Here is a 19484-nt window from a genome sequence, read left to right as displayed (position 1 = left end):
GGGAACGACTTTTGCTGCTTGATATGAGGTCGGTGTGAAATGTACCCCAGCATCCACACAGGGCAGTCTAGAATTAAAACACACACACACACACACACACAAGCTGGGCATGGCGCACTCCTTTAATCCCAGCACTCAGGAGGCAGAGGCAGGTGGATCTCTGTGAGCTTGAGGCCAACCTGGTCTACAGAGTGAGTTCCAGGACAGTCAGAGCTACATAGGGAGACACAGTGTCGCCCTTCCCCCCCAAAAAAGAGTCAATGTTAAATTGAGCCAGAATATGATCCAATTACAATTTATAGAAGAAAGCAAATACAGAAACAGCAGCCCCTCCCCCTCATGCCAAAATCACATTTCTTCAGACACAAGGCCATCATTGGGAAGCATAGGGGCTATACACATGTGTAACACTAAATAATTTAAAAATACAGCCAAGATTTCTTGGGTATGGTCCCAAAGACTTTCCAACTAATTTTTTTTAGGATAATTTAGAAAGATACTGAGTAAATTAGAAGTACTTTCTTAAATGTAGCTAACAGGTTCTTACAACCCCCAAATACAACGTATCTCTGCCATAACACAATCTTAAAGGACATCAGGCTTCCAAGGTAAAATACCCCTTCACACGTCTCTCGGTTCCTGAGTTAAATTGCAGGTTTTCTATTCAAGTCAAGTGTTCTGTTCTGGCAAAGTACCTTCAGGACACATGGGCTTAATCATTCATATGTTCCACAATCCAAGATTCCATTTCCTAGTTTAAAAGTCAACTTTACCTCCCTATTCAGGACTGCCCCATCTTACTTACAAGAATCATGTCAAGCACTAGAGAAAAGAGTACCCTCTGAGGGGAAAAAGACATCTAAAGACTTCAAACTTGTCCTCTTGAAAAGAGCTGTAAGACATTCCCATTCACTTACTATTCTTATTATTTTCTCTACGTAATGGTTAAATAAAACTAAATGTAAATAATAGGCAGTAATTAAATAACATATTTTAAATAAATAAAGTTATGTCATCCGGAGTTTTCAGAGACTAGAGAAAGACGGTTTTTCTGGTAATTTCACATTCCTTTCGGTACCAGTTTCCACAAGGAACGGGCGACACTGCCCTCTAGAGGGCCTGTGGTGTTCCATCTCCTAGTTCATAGGGGCACGCAGCGGGGTCTTTCCTTGACCTGTGGGACAGTCTGTCCTGGGCTTTCTCTGAGTGATTCTGAAGATGATAAAGCCCCTGCAGAGGCTTTGAACAAGTCTACTGAAGGGAGTCCGGTTAACTTTTCATGTTGTTTTGGTTTGATTTTGGTTTTTGAGATCAGGGTCTTAGAATCCTGGGTGGCCTTGAGTTTACAGTGTAGCCAGGGACGATGCTGATCGTCTTCATCTCCTAGTGCTAACCTCACAGGTAGAGACCAGCACACCTGACCGGAAATGACTATTTCTTGACATCATTTTCAAATAGTATGGAGCATTAGAATGTGAGCCAATGTTGGGTCTCGTATCTAAATTGACAGGAGCGGGAAGAGCAGGGCCAGTAAGCTCAGAGGCTCAGCCTGCATCTACAACGCTACAAAGGCAAGAACGGGTCTTTCTTGTTCTGGATTCTGGAGTTCTGTGTATCAGAAACCGTAGAAGCAGAGCTGTAAAACAAAAGTCCCTCTGGCCAACCTTCTGAGAATCCCAGGATTCTAGTAAGACTTAAAGAGGTCCCAAAGGGACCTCGCCAGACCTCAACTCAAACCATCAAAGTACCTCTCCCCTTATAACTCTAGAACGGGAGAATCTGCCCAGCTGTGTGCAGCCAAAAAGGATTTTTGCCCCCCCCCCACGCCACACCCCGCTCCGCCGCCCAAAGTGCGTGATTAGGGTCACATACTCCATTGGGATTACACAAGTGAAAAAGTCCCTCTCATACAAGGAATTGAGGGCCTACGCCCTACAAGAACACTTTCTGTCATCCTTTGCCCCCCACCTACGTGGCACTTCCCCGTGGATGCTACAGATCTAGAACATCCCGTGTAGGTAAAGGAGGTTCTTAGAAAAACAACGCTGCATCCTGATCAGCAGAGATCCTGAGGTTGTGGTCACGGCTGGCCTTGGTGCAGAGCTGGACCCGGGACTCGAGCTGCTCACTAAATTCATCCAGGGCGCCGGTGCAGGACTCCAGGCTCTCAGAGAGTTTCTGAATCTTGGCCTTCAGCACGGCCTGGCTGACTTTGGTGGCCCCCTCGGCACGCCTGGGGATGAGGAAGCCGCGCGAGCCGAAGAAGACGATGAAGTACACAGAGTTGTAAAGGGCCATGGAGGCGTCCCTCCCGCTCTGCAGCAGCTGGCGGTCCCCGCGACCCTGCCACTGACAGAAGAACTCCAGGCAGCTCAGGAGCTCGCGCATCTGGTCCTGACAGGTGGCGGCGATCTCCTGCACCCTCCGCACCTCCCGGGAATTGCAGAAGATCAGAGAGAGGTCGGACGTGACGGTGACTGCCCCTCCGGCCGTGGCCACCCCTAGGCCCACGGCTGACGCCACGAGCGAGGCCCCCAGGGTGACCGGGCTGAGAGACAACCCCACGATGGCGGCCACCGCGCCCGCGGCGCTCAGAGAGCTGCCGGCCACGTTGGCCGCCAGGGAGCGCCTGCGTAGGCGCTCTAGCCTCCGGGCCACTTCGCGCAGGCGCAGCACTTGGCCGTGCAGTCGTCCGCGGCGGTCCAGCAGCAGTCCTTGGAAGCGTCGCAGCGCATCCACGCCCTGCGGCTCCCAAGCCGCCAGCCTCTCCATGCCCTGTGGGGACACAGATGCGCAGTTAACCCCGTGCCCTCCTCTGCACCAGCCTGGAACTGGCCGGTGCACAAGAGTGAATCTTCAAAGATTAAATAGACCTAGCGTTGGAGGGGTATCTTAATGGTAGATCACTTGCCTAGCTTTCAACCCCCACATTTAATCCCCAAGGCCACAGAAATAAACACATGAATGAATAAATAAATATCAGTTGTTATCACTCGGTGGGGGGGGCAGCGTGATAGGTTACCGCTGGGTCATGTGACAAGTTTTCAAAAGCCAGCTCTGGAGTCTGGGACTAGTCATGTAAATTCTCAGAATCCATTAACTGCAAATAGAGATTACGCTGTCTTTTGCTTTTCTCCCAGGGAACAGAATCTATGGACTTCATCCTCTGGTTAAATGAGATTTAAGCATGAAGGTGGAGGCTATTAGATGGCTGTTCCAATACCGTGACTTTGCTCTGTCTTCAAGACGGCCCTTGGGCTGACGGTGTAGTTCAATGGTAGAGCCTTTGCTTGGCAAGTACAAGGTTCTGGGTATGACACCCCCATCTTATCCTCCCTCCCCCGATCTCTGGCAAACAAGAACCAAGAAATAGAAGAAAACATTTTACAAATGGCAAACTGGGCATGTAGCAAAAGCTACATTATGTAGAGACCTGCATCCTAGGGTCTTGAAGCACAGACAGCTGTTTCTTGTGCTCTCTCTCTCTCTCTCTCTCTTTCCCTCCTTCCTTCCTTCCCTCCCTCCCATCCCAGCACTTGGAAAGTGAGGATCATTGAGAGTTCAAGGCCAACCTGGTCTAAATATTGAGTTCTAGGCCATCCAAGGCTATGTAACAAGAGCCTGTCTCAAGGCAAAGAACCAGGGTAGAGGAGACAGCAACTTCCTGAGGTTTCCTTGGATCAAATTGGGTCCTCCTGCCTCCCTCCACAAACATAACCCAAACCTCAAAAAGTATATCATCTATCAAACTAAAGAAACTAGTCTTTCTAGCAAGGCTAGCCTTAGGTACATGGTGAATTCAGGGTTAGCCTGGGTTATATGATGAAACTTTGTCTCAAGGGGTGGGGGTAGAAAGGTTAGGGTAAAGGGGCATGAGAGAGAGGGTGATGAAGCAACAAAACGAATTATGTTTGAAAATGCCCAAATAAACCCTATCGTGTATTAATTTCAGTAAATAAATACTTAGTCTTTCTAAGTTGGCTGCTCTTCTAAAGCAGCTCCCTTCTGCCAGACTTCATGTTTTCAGTTTAAGATACAATGTTCTATTTACTATATCTTAGGACTCTAAGGTCCTCAGACATCTTGATCTTTGGTGGAAACTTAATTAAAACTAAATCACATTCAGTTCATACTATATCTCTTCATTACAAAAGTGTCATAAAAAAAGACTAGCCAATGGGATAAAATAAATAGCCAATTCCAGTGTAGTGACACACACCTCCAATCCCAGTACCTGGGAGGCAGGGGCCAGATCCTTGAGAAACCAACCTAGTCTAAATATTGAGTTCTAGGCCATCCAAGGCTACATAACAAGTGCCTGTCTCAGGGTTAAAAAGGAAGAGGGCAGGGGGATAACAACTCCCTGAAAGCTTCCTTGGATCAAGTTGAGTTAAAGCCAATAAAAGGCTATGAATGGAGAATGCTGAACGTACCTTCTTTCCTGGTTACCAGAGACCCCGGTTTTCATACCCACTACACTTTCTACCATTCAGAACATCTTAATGGTGTCAAATCAGTCACAGAAAGAGAATATCAAAACTGAAGTATCTGGGCAAGAAGTTATTAAATATTTTGACCTCTCTCCATTTGTTGATGTTTTTAAAGACAGGATCTTAGACAGTCCACGTTGGTCTCAAATCCCTGCTCCTTCCTCCAGCTTCCACCTCCTGAGTGCTAGGATCCCAAGCTTGCAGCATCGGCACCCACAGCCAGAACTCATCAGTTAAGATGGGGGATTTTAGAGACCTGCAAATCCAGCTGTTTCCCAGGGCCCTGTGAAGAGCGCTGGCCCCCTGACTAAGGTCCTACTGTTCCTTGTGGGCCTCTCTGAGCTATCTGACCAGTAAGAAGTTTTCACGTTGTAAAAAGAACGAAGGAGCAAACGTCACTCTGAGTACACGATGGCCCAAGAATTGACCCCATGTCACCATTCCCATTTCAGACGCATCGCCTTGGACTCCCCACTTACCCTTCACTCAGGCCTCCAGGAAGAAAAGTAAGAGGCCGTTTCTGGATGAGCGTGCTTTATAGTTCCCTGGAGCCAATGACCGCTCTGGGAAAGCCTTGTCTCATTCGGAGAAGTTGCCATTTCCTGCCCTGACCCCTGCTGCCTTCTGCCAGGATATGACATGTTGGAAAATGAGCCGCTAGCATAGCACATCCCGTATTTAGGGAAACGAACATTGTGTGTTCGCTTTCCCCTCCGAATGCAGGAAGAGAACCACAGGCTCTTCCCCAACTTGAAACAAGTGCTGTCATCTCCCAGTGGGGATACCCTGCCTTTCCTCTCCTGAGAATAGCTACTGACGCCATCGGGAGTCGTTCCCACATGCCCCAGGCTGCCCAATTATAGTGTTTCTTTGAGAAGACTCCATCAGAGAATCATTTTTTAAAAAGAAATAGGAGGGACTGGAAAACTCAATTACAATTGATAGGTCCATTTCAAAGAGCTTTGTGGGTCTGTGAGTAGCTGAAGCATGTGACCCTTGGGGGGGGGGGCAGCCGTCGCCAAGGAGTGCCTAAGAATGCAAGGCCACACCCACGGGAAGTGCTGCGTGCAGCTTGGGGCATCTCCAGCTGTGGAGAAGACAGGAGGTCTCAGAAAGGGCGGACACCGAAGGCCAAGTGCGTCAGAAAAATCACTGGGGTCAAGCTGCACACCGAGCTAATTTTACACTTTCCATGCCGCGGAGAGATGATGGCTGCCGGGGCTTTCATCTCAAGAGTGGGCAATAGCTCACGTGATGGTTCCGTGAGTGGATTCTATCTACAGGTTCCTCAGCAGGGCCTGAAAGGACAGTTATCTATTGTAGATAATACAGGCAGGAAACTGAGGGCCTCTCCAGTGTGTTTACCCAGACTAGATGGTGAAGATACACCCAAATCTATCCCTGAAGCGGTCAGAGGTGGGTGGGGCTTAGGCGGGCCCCCAAAACAGGATCCTTTGTCTGATACTGTCGATTTCAGATTAGAAAAGCCAAACTGGTTTTCACTTAATGATTCATGTCTCCGGTTGGGATGTAGAAGATTAGCATGCAGGAGGCCCTGGATTTTACTGCCTGCACCTCATAAACTCAACCTGGTGGCCCACACTTGTAATCCCAGCACCAGGATGTAAAAGCTTGAGGGTTAGACGTTCAAGGTCATCCTCTGGCAAGTAACTAGTCGGAATCCAGTCTGGGCTATGTGAGACCTGCTAGATAGATAGATAGATAGATAGATAGATAGATAATCCTCCCTGGTTTATCTGGAGTCTTTTGTTTTGTTTCTGTGAAGTGGGATCTCACTGTGGAGCCCTGGCTGGTCTAGAACTCGTTAAGTAGACCAGGTTGGCATTGAACTTGAGCTGATTCTCTTGCCTCTGCCTCATTTAGAATATCAGAAAACGTGGAGAACACGTTTAAACTCCTCACTTTTGTATCGATAATCCGTCTTTGTCTGAGCAATGCCACTTGCTGTTACTCTGCTGCTCTTGAACTCCATCACATTGAGTTTAGTCCATGTCCAAGCATTCTGGTTGTAGCTTCTGGCAGAATAAACACAACTTCCAGCAAGATGGCTCCAGTGTCTACTTGTACTTTTAAGAAGCAGAACTGCGGGGCACGGTGGCACAAGCCTGTGATTCTGGCTCTAGGAAAGCTGAAACTACACAGTTGCAGAAAGTTCAAGGTAAGCCTGGGCTGTAGAGTAAAACTCAGAAGCACACAGACCTGAATCCAATCCTCAGAACCGACATTAAAAACGCCAAGTATGACCCAGGCAGTGGTGGTGCAAGCCTTTAATCCCAGCACTCGGGAGGCAGAGGCAGGTGGATTTTTGTGAGTTCGAGGCCAGCCTGGTGTCACTGTTTGGGCAGGCTAGCCCACTTCACAAGTGCTGTCTCCTCCAACAACAAAAAGGAAGCCAGCACATGAGGAACTACGCTCAAAGTTGTTCTCTTAGTTCCGCATGCATGTGCACGTACACACACACACACACACACACACACACACACACACACGGTGGAGTGGAGAGAGAAAAACATATGTATTTTCCTCAGAGCTTTAAGGTTCTAGCCCATGACCTGTTCGCCCCTTTGCTTTGGGCAGCACACCAGGGTAGGGGTGTGTGGCAAACTGCTCACACCTTAGAAAAGTAAAACACGGAGGAAGAAGAGGGAATTGGGGTTCCATATGACAGCCACCTTCAATGGCGTGTCACCAAACGTGCCAAACAAGCACAGCGCTCTCATTAGGCCCGAACCCTAAAAGTTCCACCACCCTGTAACAGTGCCATGCTGGAGACCAAGCTTTTAACTCATGGGCCTTTGGGGCTCACATCCGAACCGTAGAAGGTCAATATGAGCTATACAGTGAGGCCCAAGCCAGCCTGGGCTACACAGAGTTCCAGGCCAGCCTTAGGCTGCAGTGTGAGATCCTGCCTCAAAGAATCAAGAAGAGAAGGGAGAAGAGAAAGAATAAGAGATTCTAAAATCAGCTGGGCATGCCTTTCATTCCAGCGGACTCAGGAGGCTGAGGCAAGTGGATCTCTGTGAGTTTGAGGCCAGTTTGCCCTGCTCTACATATCAAGAACCAGGCCAGCTAGTACAGCACATGCATGTGCGTGCACATGGGCACACACACACACACACACACACACACACACACACACACACTTTTCCCACACACATAAATTCATCCTGGTTAGTTTTTTTGTTTTTTGTTTTTTTGTTGTTGTTGTTGTTTTGTCAATTTGACACTAGATGGGATAATCCAGGAAGAGGGAACTCAGTCTGTGGGGTATTTTCTTGTGTAGTAATTGATGTAGAAGTACTCGGCTCACTGTGGGTACCATTCCTGTACAGTATAAGAAAGAAAACAAACAAGCAGGGAAAGGAAGCCAGTATACCTCCCTCCTCTGTGGCCACTGATCAGCTCCTGCATTGAGTTTCCGTTCTGACATCCCTGGATAGTGGAGTACATCCCTAGATAGAGGGTATAAACCCTTTCCTCCTTTGCTGTGGTCATGGTGTTTCATCACAGCAGTGGAAACCCTAAGACACTCATATACGCACAAACACACCCACAGAGTAGAGTGCTGGAACACATATGTAGTTGTGCACTCAGGAGGCAGATGCAGAATAATACCAAATTTGAGACCATTCTGGTTTCATAGTAAGACCTGGGTGGGGTAGGGGAGGAGAAAGGAGGAGGAGGAGGAGGAAGAGGAAGAAGAGGAGGAGGAGGAGGAAGAGGAGGAGGAGGAAGAGGAGGAGGAGGAGAAATGTCACTATTTTCAAAACAATGTTAGTAAGAAGTTGACATTAACTTAATATCTCTTTGGAATATTCTGTCTGGTAGATAACATAGAGTACTTATTCTGAAGACTTAAGTTTGTTTATAGTGTGTGTGTGTTTGTCTTGTCTATATAGGTATGTGAATTTGAGTATAGCATCCTTGAAATCCAGAAGAGCATGCCAGATCCCTGGAATTCTAGGCCGTTGCAAGCGTCCTGGTGTGGATGCTAAGGACCAAACCCAGGACCTCTGCAAGAGGAGCACATTCGTGTGAGTACTGAGTCATCTCTCCCCAGCCCCTGAAAACTGGGGTGATGCTTTTGTCTGGCTGTTGTTTTCTGAGACAGGGACTTACTGTGTAGCACAATGTCCAACTTTTGCTTTGGTTTTTTTTTGTTGTTGTTGTTTTGTTTTGTTTTGTTTTTTTGACTCCAGGTCTCAAGAAACTCAGATCAGCCTCCAACTTACTGTGCAGCAGAGGGTAGTCTTGAAATCCTGATCCTCCTGCCTCTGCCTCCTAAACGCTTGGATTACAAGCTTGTGCTTCCACACGCCCTTCTGCACAGTGCTTTAAGGTAGGTGGATTTTGTGAGCTCTCAACTATTCTTGTCGTACATGGATGAAATCTTACAGGTTCCAAAACACCCTGAGAACTCTGAACTGCAGCCATTTCCATTTTTTTCCAGGTCAGCCTCTGATCTTTATTACTGTGCACACACATCCCTAAAGGCTAGTCTGTGTTCTTTTTTCCACTTAACGTTCCTGCCAGTACATAACTCTCCATGTTGACAGTTCTCACCTCTGTCATTTTTAATAGCTATATAATAATCCCATTGTTTGCTCAGTCACTTCCCTGTTAGACACTTGGACTGCTTCCAGGTTTTCACTGCTATAACTGCAGTTGCCAGGACATCTGTGCACATTTTCCCGTTTGAATTTTTTTTCCCCCATCTGGGGGAGTGTTCACACATGGGAAAGCAGTAAGTGAGGGAGAGAGGATGTCTGTCACGTGTTGCTATATTTCTGTTCAAAAGAGCCAATCACCGTGTGATCTGCTGTGTAAGCCAGAGGCTTTGACGCAACTCGGAGTTTTCTTCAGTTGATGTTTGAGTTGGTTTATTTCAAACCCACTAAGGTGGATGGAGCACCTCCTGTAGGCCAGGCATAATTCTACACTCTGGACTTCAAATTTTGTTAAGACATGGTGCCCGCCTTTCATCAGATAGGATTCTGTTCAAAGAGAAAGACACAAACCAGATCATTCCAGTTTGGCATGGAAAGAAAGAAAGAAAGAAAGAAAGAAAGAAAAAGAAAGGGCAGCTAAATTCTGCTGAGCATGGAGGGGGAGCTAGCAATGTAAAGGAAATGAGGTTGACAGTCTCAACAGAAGCCACCTTGTGATGACTGACAAGTCCCTTATGGGGTGAAGAGTCACCAAAGGTGCTTCAGCTGTGGCCTTGGGCTAGTTTTGACATCTTTGTCAACTATGTGGAGGGCAGTTTTCTTAATTAAGTGCATACCTTAAAGCCAGGAGATAAGCTAGAAGCATATTGAATATTGAAGCAGCTGGGGGAGATTATCATGGATTGGATAGTGTTGATAAGATGAGGCAGAAGGGATAAAGGACCTGCCAATGTTTAGGTCAGACATGGTGGCACACACCTGTCATCCCAGTACTTGAGTGGTAGAGACAGATGGATCAGAAGTTCAAAATCTTCCACAAGACACACATGCGCACATGCACACACACACACACACAAACACACACACAAATATACATCAGAAACAAAATTGACTAATTAGGACTGGCAGTGTAACTCAATCGGTAGAGTGCTTGCCTAGCATCATGAAGCCCCTTGGATTCTACCCCAGCACTGTATAGACTGACCATGATGCATCCCTGGAATCCTAGCAATGGGAAGGAGGAAAGAGGATCCAAAGTTCAAGGTCATCTCTGGCTATATAGTGCATTTGCAGCCAGCTTGGGATACATGAGAACCTGTCCTCTGTTGGTGGAGGCTGTTAGTTCATTCCCAGCTGCCCAGAACCAAAATAACCACATAGAAACCATATTATTTAAATCACTGCTTGGCCTATTAGCTCTAGCTTCTTATTGGCTAGCTCTCACATCCTAAATTAACCCATTTCTATTCATCTGTGTATAGCCACGCGGCTATGGCTTACCAGCAAGGTTCCATCATGTCTGCCTCTGGCGGAGCTCCATGGCATCTCTCTGACTCTGCCTTCTTTCTTCCAGCATTCAGTTTAAACCCCCCCCCCCGCTCTATTCTGCCCTATCACAGGCCAAAGAGGTTTCTTTATTCATTAACCAATAAAAACAACACACATATAAAAGAACTTCCCACACCAGTCCCCTTTATTTTTTGGTTAATCTCGCTTGGATCCTACTTAAAGTTTGTGTGGCACCCATCTATTTACACTGTGTTGGTCAGTAAAGCCGTGTGACCCATAAAACATAAGGAGATAGGAAGTTATCCTCCTCCTATGGGGAGAGACAAGCAAGAGAAGTCCTTCTGCCGAGTGCCTGCCTGACAGACAACAATTCCAAGATGTCCACTTCCTCCTCAGGTATTTCTTTAGAAGCCCAGCCTTCATCTGGATCAGCAAGACTCTCACTCTGGCTAACGAGAGTGAAGTACTGCTGGTGTCTAAGAGCATAGCCAAGAATGAAAAGCAGAGTGTGGTGGTGCTCTCTTTTAAGCCCAGAACCCAGGAGGCAAAGGTAAGAGGATCTCTGTGAGTTCAAGGCCAACCTGGTTTACATAGTAAGTTCCAGAACAGCCAGGACTACACAGAGAGACCCTGTCTCAATAAAATAAAATAAAACAACAAAACAAAACCACAAAGAAAGAAAGAATGGGAATGGACCAGAGCCATGGAGAATCCAGAAGTTGGAGGATAGCCTGTTGGGGTTCCAGGGACCAGCTGTCATCTGTATTGTCCTCATCTCAGTATAAGAATCAGGGTTCTTGGAGTGACCACTGGTCTGGTGTCTGTTCAATGGCCATGCTAGACAGGGTGAAAAAGAAAATTACAGTGAGGGTCATATATTAGAGAAAGGCAAACTGACAGTTACAGAAAATACCCAGCTTACGTAGCCTAATTTGGCCCACCCTCATCTTATCCAATTCTTCTCCAAACTGACTATCATCTTCCTCTCTTTTTATATAAAAATGCTTTGTATACAATTCATTGTCTGATATTGGTTTGTTTCGATGATTTCATCAATCAGTTTATGTTTATTTATAGTTTTGTTTTGTTATGTTATGGTTTTATTTTTCCTTTTTTTTAAAGATCTTTTTATTTTAAATTTTGTTATTATGTGTGGGGTGGGGAGAATGAGTGCAAATCCCTGTAGAGTCCAGAAGAGGATCGGACATCAACTGGATTAGAGTCTGACGTTACAGACCACTGGCAGCCACTTGACCTGGGAACTGGTAACCAGACTTGACTCTTCTACAAGAGTAGTACTTGCTCTTAATGGTGAGCCGTCTCTCCAGGCCCTGGTTTTGGTGTTAATTTGTTTTTGTTTTGAGACAGGGTCTCATGTAGTTCAGGCTGGCCTTGAACTCAGAATCTAGCCAAGAAAGACCTCAAATCCCTCATTTCACACAGTGCTAATGATCAAATCACGGACCTCTTACATGATGTGCAAGCACTCTACCAACTGACATCCCTCGCCCTTATTTTGGTTTCTGGAGACAGAGTTTTGCTATGCAGTCCTAGTCCCTCAAACAAGGGCAGGTATCCCACCTCAGCCTCCTGAGTACCGGGATTATAGACAGGCACCGTCGCATCTGTGTAGTTTGTCTGTTTTAAATTCCATGTGTGTGTGTGCATCTGTGTGCATGTGTGTGTGTGTGTGCCTGCGTGCATGCGTGTGTGTGTGTTTTCTTTAGGGATATCTGATCCCCACAGCAAGTCAGTTGTCCCAGGCTCCCTAATGTCATCAAGGGAAGGCAGTTTAAATTTACCTCCCTTCCTCCCAGGTGTGCACACCTGCACAAAACACCTGGGATCCTGTCGAGGGAACACACCTTTTATCATCAGTAGACAAGTGTGTCCCATGGGCTGAGCTGCACCATACGGAGTTTACCACACCCCTTTTCCTGAGGTGCCAGAGAGACTGCAGCTGAGCGCCAAGCCCTCCCTTGCCCATAAAGAGCCTCTTATCTCCCGGGACACTGGGAAACAATTAATTTTGTCTTTTGGTTTCCCAGGCTTACATATCTGGCAGGTTCTCACACATACACAGTAGTCACTGCTCCTGTGCTGTAGCACCTGCTTGTCTTGTGTCTACAGGGCATAATAAGCCTTAAGGTCTCTTTAAATATAGACTCTTTAAATAGCTTCATTTACTGCATGTCTCTCAGGCGTGAGATAACATTGAATGTTGATTTTCTATTGCTAAACCTGTTATATCTTTTGGATGGGGTCTTTCTATGTGAACTCTCCCCCCTCACACTTTTTTTTTTCTTTTTTGAGACAGGGTCACCCTGTGTAAGCCTGGCTGTCCTGGAACTCGCTCTATAAACCAGACTGGCCTTAAATTCACAGAGACCTGCCTGCCTCTCTCTCCTGAGTGCTGAGATTAAAGGCATGAGTAACCATCCAGTTTGAACCTATTTTTTAATACAGGAATTAATTTACTTTACTTATGTGTCTGTGCAAGAGGAGTTTTTTTGATTAGGTTGATTTTTGCTTTATATATTTTATTTTTTGAGAAAAGGTCTCTGGGAGGCCAGACTGGCCTCAGGCTAGCCTCAAACTCACCATGTAGGTGAAGATGACCTTAAATTCCTGTTCCTCTGCTTTCCAAGTGGCAGCATGATAGGCATGTTCATGTTTATAAAGTGCTGGGCTATTGCAAGAAGGCTGCTTGTTGGTTCCCGGCCACCCGGCTAGCTTAGACCTGAAATAATCACACAGAAACTGTATTAATTAACTCACTGCTTGGCCCATTAACTCTAGCTTCTTATTGGCTAACTCTTACATATTAATTTAACCCATTTCTGTTAATCTGTGTATGGCCACGTGGTTGTAGCTTAAACCACTGGCTAAAGTTCCTGCATCACGGTGTCTCTCAGACTCTGCATTCTCTCTCCCAGCATACAGTTCTGTTCTTCCCTGCCATAGGCTCAAAGCAGTTCTTTATTCATTGACCAATAAAAGCAACATTCAGACAGAAGAACTTTCCACACCACTGGGTTGGAGCCCAGGACTATGTGCCTGCCAGACAAGCCCTCTACCAACTTAACTGCATCCACAGACCTGCTTGTTTTTGTTCATTTGACTTTTCTGAGAGAGAGGCTCCTGTAACCTGTGCTGGTCTGGAACTTGCTGTGAAGCCAAGGATGACCCTGAACTTCTGGTCCTACTCTTTCCAATTCTCTAATGCTCAGAGACAAGCAGTATACCATCATGCCTGACAGTCCTTTGTGTGTGTGTGTGTGTGTGTGTGTGTGTGTGTGTGTGTGTGTGTGTGTCACAAGCACATGTGAGCCCAGAGGTCAACTTCTAGTGTTGCTTCTCATCTACTTTGGTTTTGTTTCAGGGGTTTTTGTTGTTGCTTGTTTCATCTGGTGTAGTTGGTTGTATTTGCTCTTTTTACTCTTTGACTTTTTTGGGATCCAGCTGTTGTGTGATGTTTTATTCTTTTGTCTTTTTGGTCTTTATGTCTTTTGTCTTTTTGGGAGCCCACCACTCAGCCCCCAAATAAATCACACATGGAGGCTTATTATTAGTTGTGAATGTCCAGCCTTAGCTTGTTTCTTGCCAGCTTTTCTTAAGTTATCCCAACTACCTTTTGCCTCTGGGCTTTTTCCTTTTTTCCTTCTGTATATCTTACTTTCACTCTGACTCTGTGGCTGGCTGGGTGGCTGGCCCCTGATGTCCTCCTCCCCTTGTTCTCTTGTTCTCGTGTTTCTCCTTCTATTTCTACTCTCTGCCTGCCAGCTCATGCGGGATTCCCTCTGTTCGCTGTGATTACCATTGATGAATAAAGAAACTGCTTTGGCCTATGGAAAGACAGAACTTAGCTAGGTGGGGAAAACTAAACTGAATGCTGGGAGGAAGAAGACAGAGTTAGTGAGAATCCATGGAGCCCCAGTGGAGACAGATGCCAGATTTCGGTATGCCACAGCCTCATGGCAGTACACAGATTAATGGAGATGGGTTAATTTAAGATATGAGTTATCCGTAAATATTTTTATGCTATTGGCCAAAGAGTATTGCAGATAATATGGTTTCTGTGTGGTTATTTCAGGGCTGAGCAGCCAGGAACAAACAGTGGCCTCTTACAACAGCCAGCCCCACCTATCCTTGTTGCTGCCTCACCATTGGCCATTCACCTCTTTATTAGGACCATCAGGTGTTTTATACAGGCAAAAAATTCACAACTTCACAGAGTTAAACAAATGCAGTATAAACAAAAGTAACGTACCTTAAAATAATATTCCCCAACACCCTTCTACCCAGCTCCCAAATAAATATATGGAGATTTATTCTTAGTTGAACTCCCCAAACACTTAAAACCAACATTCTTTTTTCCTTTGGTCCAAGAAATGAAGATGTTACTGGGAGGATACAAGAGGGGTAGAAAGGGTGACAATTTTACTTGGGAGTGGGGCCCTGAATTGGGCCACAAGTTTGCACTTGAGGGATGTGGAGTGGGTCTGGGTAGACAGAGGGGTACTTGCTGTAGTCATATTGAAGGGACCATGAAGGGCCAGAGTACCTATGAGAAGGCATCAACAGAAAAAAAACTACCAATATGATACCATGTGGAGGGATAGAACATGGGTGACCCTTCAGAGGTCCAAGTAGAGACCCTGGTGGGGCTGCCCATTGGAAGAGGCCCAGTATAAGACATTCCAGGAGTTTGTCTAGATGGTGGTTGACCACCCCTTGACTCAAACATGTAGCAATCCAGAGGTCCAACAGGGGAGCGCCCTAAGCCACAAGGGCCATTTTGGGCCAGCTGCATCTAAGAAGCCCCTGGTTAGGGTATTGCAGCTGTTGGAAATGAGTGAAAATGTAAAAAGCTATGACCAGGATGTCCAGAGACTTGAGTTCCTTCTGCTTGGGGGTGGTCCTACAGCCTCAGGAGGCATAAGTGGTGGAGCTGTGACTGAGTATGCCAAAAGGGAGGACTCTAGAAGTTGGCACTGGAGGCAGGAAGGAGCCAGGAGGAGGTATGGTGAAGGGAGTCTAGATCTGAATGATGATAATAACCAGGACTGGGAGCAGAGGGTGGAGTGAAGTTGCAAACAGTTGATGAGGGCGATTAGCTTAGGATGATAGGTTCTGGGCTGCCAGAAGTCATTCAGCTGCTGACATGGTGTTCACCCTCTGAGTTCTTTAAAGCTTAAGACACAGCAATAGGGCAGTTACACAGGTGCCACCCATTGACAGCCTCAAGTGAGGCAGCTGAAGTGTCAGGTGGACCGGAATGAGTGGAGACAGAACATCTGGAGTGGCCTGTGTCAGGGTCGGTCATGATCTTAAAGGTTTGTAAGATGACCCAAGAAGCTCTGAAAGAATCATAAAGGATCTTCTTATTGATTTCTGGGCCCGGGTTCTCAATGACGATGTTGGCTCCTACACCCTGGTTTTTACTGTGAGCTGATGCTGTCTTCACCTGTATTGGCTTCCAATAGAGTTTGATCATGTTCATAATCTTAATGGCAGAGCCAGCATTCTCACTCAAGAATCCAACAAAGCCATAGCCTTGGTGCTAGCCGGTGGCTCTTTTCTTTGGCGTGAGGGTGTGGACCTAGAGCCCTACTTGGAGAAGGAGTTCCCACAGCAGTGGCTCACAAACCCTCTCTTCTGGACCTCCCAGGTGCACCATGGCATCGTCATTGCCTTTGACATTCATATGAAAAGGCTCCTGTTGACTCGTCACAGCTCCAAACCTCCACCTTGCTTTTTGAGACATGGTTGCTCATTGGTCCAACACGCATCAACCTGGCTAGGCTGGCAAGCCCCAGGGATCTGCCTGTCTCTGCCTCCCCAGTGCTGGAGATTGCTAGAAGTGCCACCACATGCATGGGTTCTGAGTCTCCAATTCTGGGTTTCAGGCTCACACAAAAGTAGCTTAGTAAGTAATCTATCACCCCAGCCATCACATTATTTACACCATCTGTCAGTCTATTTGTCTGTCTGTCTTTCTGCCTGTCTCTGTTGTGGAATATTAGTTTAAGATGTGTAGCATTCTTTTATGCTGTGGAACATTTGTTTTAGTGAATCAAAGATGTGTTGCATTCTTTTACGCTGCATTTGTTTATCGCTGTGAAGCTGTGTTACTTTGCCTGCCTAAAACACCTGATTGGCCTAATAAAGACCTGAATGGCTGATAGCTGGGCAGAGAAAGGAAAGGCGGGACTGGTAGGCAGAGAGAATAAATAGAAAGAAAAATCTGGGAAGAGAGGATCAATGAGCAAAAAAAGAAGGAGAGAGGACACCAGGGTCCAGCCACTCAACCACACAGCCAGCCATGGAATAAGAATGAAAGTAAGATCTACAGAAGTAAGAAAAGGAAAAAGACCAGAGGCAAAAGGTAGATGGGATAATTTAAATTAAGAAAAGCTGGCTAAAAACAAGCCAAGCTAAGGCTGGGCATTCATAAGTAAGAATAAGTCTCTGTGTATTTATTTTGGAACTGGGTGGCAGGCCCCCAAAGAATTGAGTAAAATAAAAAAAAATCAACTGTATGTCTCTCTCTCTCTCTCTCTCTCTCTCTCTCTCTCCTACCCCTCTTTCTCTACCTATCCTATGGTTGACTTTTTTTCTACACTTGAGTTAGATCACCATAAGATGGCAATGTCTGAATGAGAATGAGCATAAACTGGACACAGAGAACCCACAGAGAGAAGACTACTGAACTTGCCTAAGGTGAGATGATCTTTCCAGGTTCCTGATTCATGAAAGAGTCTGCGAGACATTCTGCAGGACACAACAGATAGTGACTGAACTGACTTTGAAATTTCCTGCTTTGTGGAAATGAAATGTCTGCTGGAAACTATGGGCCTGTAGGCCGAAGATGGATGCCCTAACGGTACAGAGGAACTTTGGGTGACTGTCCAGGCAGCAAGATACTTAGGTAGTATTGTATCTTTCTGGAGTCTTTGATGGAGTTAAGAATAGTTAGTTATAGTTATAGTTTTCCTTAGTTATGATAAAGATTATTGTAACTTTTACTTGATAACTGTTTTGTTATATGTAATTTTCTATGTTAAAGTTAAAGCCTTTTTTTTTTGTTTAAACCGAAAAAGGGGAAATGATGGAGGAAGGTCATTGGTTAAATAAAAAGAAACTGCTTGGCCCTCATTGGTTAGAAGATAGGTGGGAGGAGTAAACAGAACAGAACGCTGGGAGGAAGAGGAAGTGAGCTCAGACTCCACAGCTCTCCTCTCGCCTCAGAGAGACGCCATGCCCCGCTCCCAGGCAGACGCATGCTATGAAGCTTCGACCCAGGATGGACATAGGCTAGAATCTTCCCAGTAAGACCGGTGCTACAATTTATTAGAAATGGGTTGATCGGGATATCAGAATTAGCCAGTAAAGGCTAGATAGAAATGGGCCAAGCAGTGATTAAATGAATACAGTTTGTGTGTTGTTATTTCGGAGCATAAGCTAGCCATGTGGGCAGCCGGAGTGCTGGGGACGCAGCCCCGCCGCTCATATTCCTACACCTGCTCTTTTCTATACAGCGCTTCCCACCCTACTCTTTTGTTCTGTCCTACACTTCAGATTTTGGTTTTGTGTTGAACATGTGTCTTTCCTTTCATGTTGAAAATAGGTCATTGTGCAAAGAGCTGAAACAATCAACAACAAAACTGAAGATAGGGTTAAAAGAAATAAAAAAGTTTTCTCGCTGGAGAGATAGCTCAGTGGTTAAGAGCACTGGCTCCTCTTCCAGAGGTCCTGAATTCAATTCCCAGCAACCACATGGTGGCTCACAACCATCTGTAATGGTATCTGGTGCCCTCTTCTAGTGTGCAGACAAACATGGAGGCAGAATGTCGTATACATAATAAATAAATAAATAAATCTTTTTTTAAAAAAAGTTTTACCCCTGATTTTCTCTTTAGAGTATTTAGTATTACCTTATTTATTTAGTATTTAGGATATTTAGTAGGTAATATGGGGACTGACAGTCTACTAAATGTTTTGTTTTGGGTTTTTTTTTTTTTTGAGACAGGGTTTCTTTGTAGTTTTAGAGCCTGTTCTGGAACTAACTCTTGTAGCTCTTGTAGACCAGGCTGGCCTCAAACTCATAGAGATCCACCAGCCTCTGCCTCCCAAATGCTGGGATTAAAGGCATGCGCCACCACTGCCCAGCCTACCAAGTGTTTTTTATAAGATGTTTCTGACTGTATAAATTAATCTCCTGTCTCCCTCTCCACCTCTCTTGTTTTTAGAATGTACCCAGATTGGCTTTTAACTCTTGGGTTCAAATAATCCTCCTGCCTCATCCTCTGACTATAGACTGTAACTATAGCATGCAACACTCTAAATACAGGGAGTGGGGAACTAGAGAGATGGCTCAGCAGTTAAGAGCACTGGCCACCTCTTCAGAAGACCTGGGTTCGAATCTCAGCACACACATAGTGGCTCACAAACATCTGTAACTCCAGTCCCAGGGGATCTGATGTCCCCCATCTGGCCTCACCAGCATAGCACTGCATGCACATATGTAGTGCCATGACACACATGTAGGCAAAACACTATATACATAAAATAAAAATAAAAGTTTACAAATTTTCTTAAAGTATTTTTGATTGTCAAGGTGGCGCACACTTGCCAGGTTGTGTGTGGAGGTCAGAGGACAACCTGTAGTTCATGAGAGTTGATTCTCTCCTTTCTCCATGTGGTTCAGGGAATCAAGCTCAGGTCATGGGGCTTGGCCACAAGCACATTTACCCAATGAGTCATGGCACCTATCTCACAAGTATGTGTGACTCAAGTGTTACTGCTATTTTTCCTTCGTGAAAACAACATATTACACATTGATATGTGATTTTCTTTCTTTCTTTCTTTTAAGATTTATTTATTTATTTATTATGTATACAATATTCTGTCTGCGTGTATGCCTGCAGGCCAGAAGAGGGCACCAGACCTCATTACAGATGGCTGTGAGCCACCGTGTGGTTGCTGGGAATTGAACTCAGGACCTCTGGAAGAG

General features: G+C 45.7%; 1 protein-coding gene and 1 pseudogene across 1 annotated transcript; both read right to left on the bottom strand.

The window, feature by feature from the left end:
* Nucleotides 1-279: 279 nt before the first annotated feature.
* Apold1 (apolipoprotein L domain containing 1) lies at nucleotides 280-5108 on the bottom strand. Its single transcript, XM_041644500.1, has 2 exons — nucleotides 4970-5108; nucleotides 280-2775 (listed from the first exon to the last, which is right to left on the bottom strand). Exon 2 carries the CDS (start codon nucleotides 2770-2772, stop codon nucleotides 2032-2034), a length of 741 nt encoding a protein of 246 aa, XP_041500434.1. The 5' UTR covers nucleotides 2773-2775; nucleotides 4970-5108; the 3' UTR covers nucleotides 280-2031.
* A 10397-nt stretch (nucleotides 5109-15505) lies between these two features.
* Nucleotides 15506-16235, bottom strand: LOC121436797 (annotated as a pseudogene).
* Nucleotides 16236-19484: the final 3249 nt, after the last annotated feature.

The sequence above is a fragment of the Microtus oregoni genome, unplaced genomic scaffold (assembly GCF_018167655.1).
Source record: "Microtus oregoni isolate MIOR12 unplaced genomic scaffold, Mior012 000002F_ref0000024, whole genome shotgun sequence".
Lineage (NCBI taxonomy): Eukaryota > Metazoa > Chordata > Mammalia > Rodentia > Cricetidae > Microtus > Microtus oregoni.
Note: the sequence above shows the minus strand (reverse complement) of the source record. Positions and strands in the feature narration are given on the sequence as shown.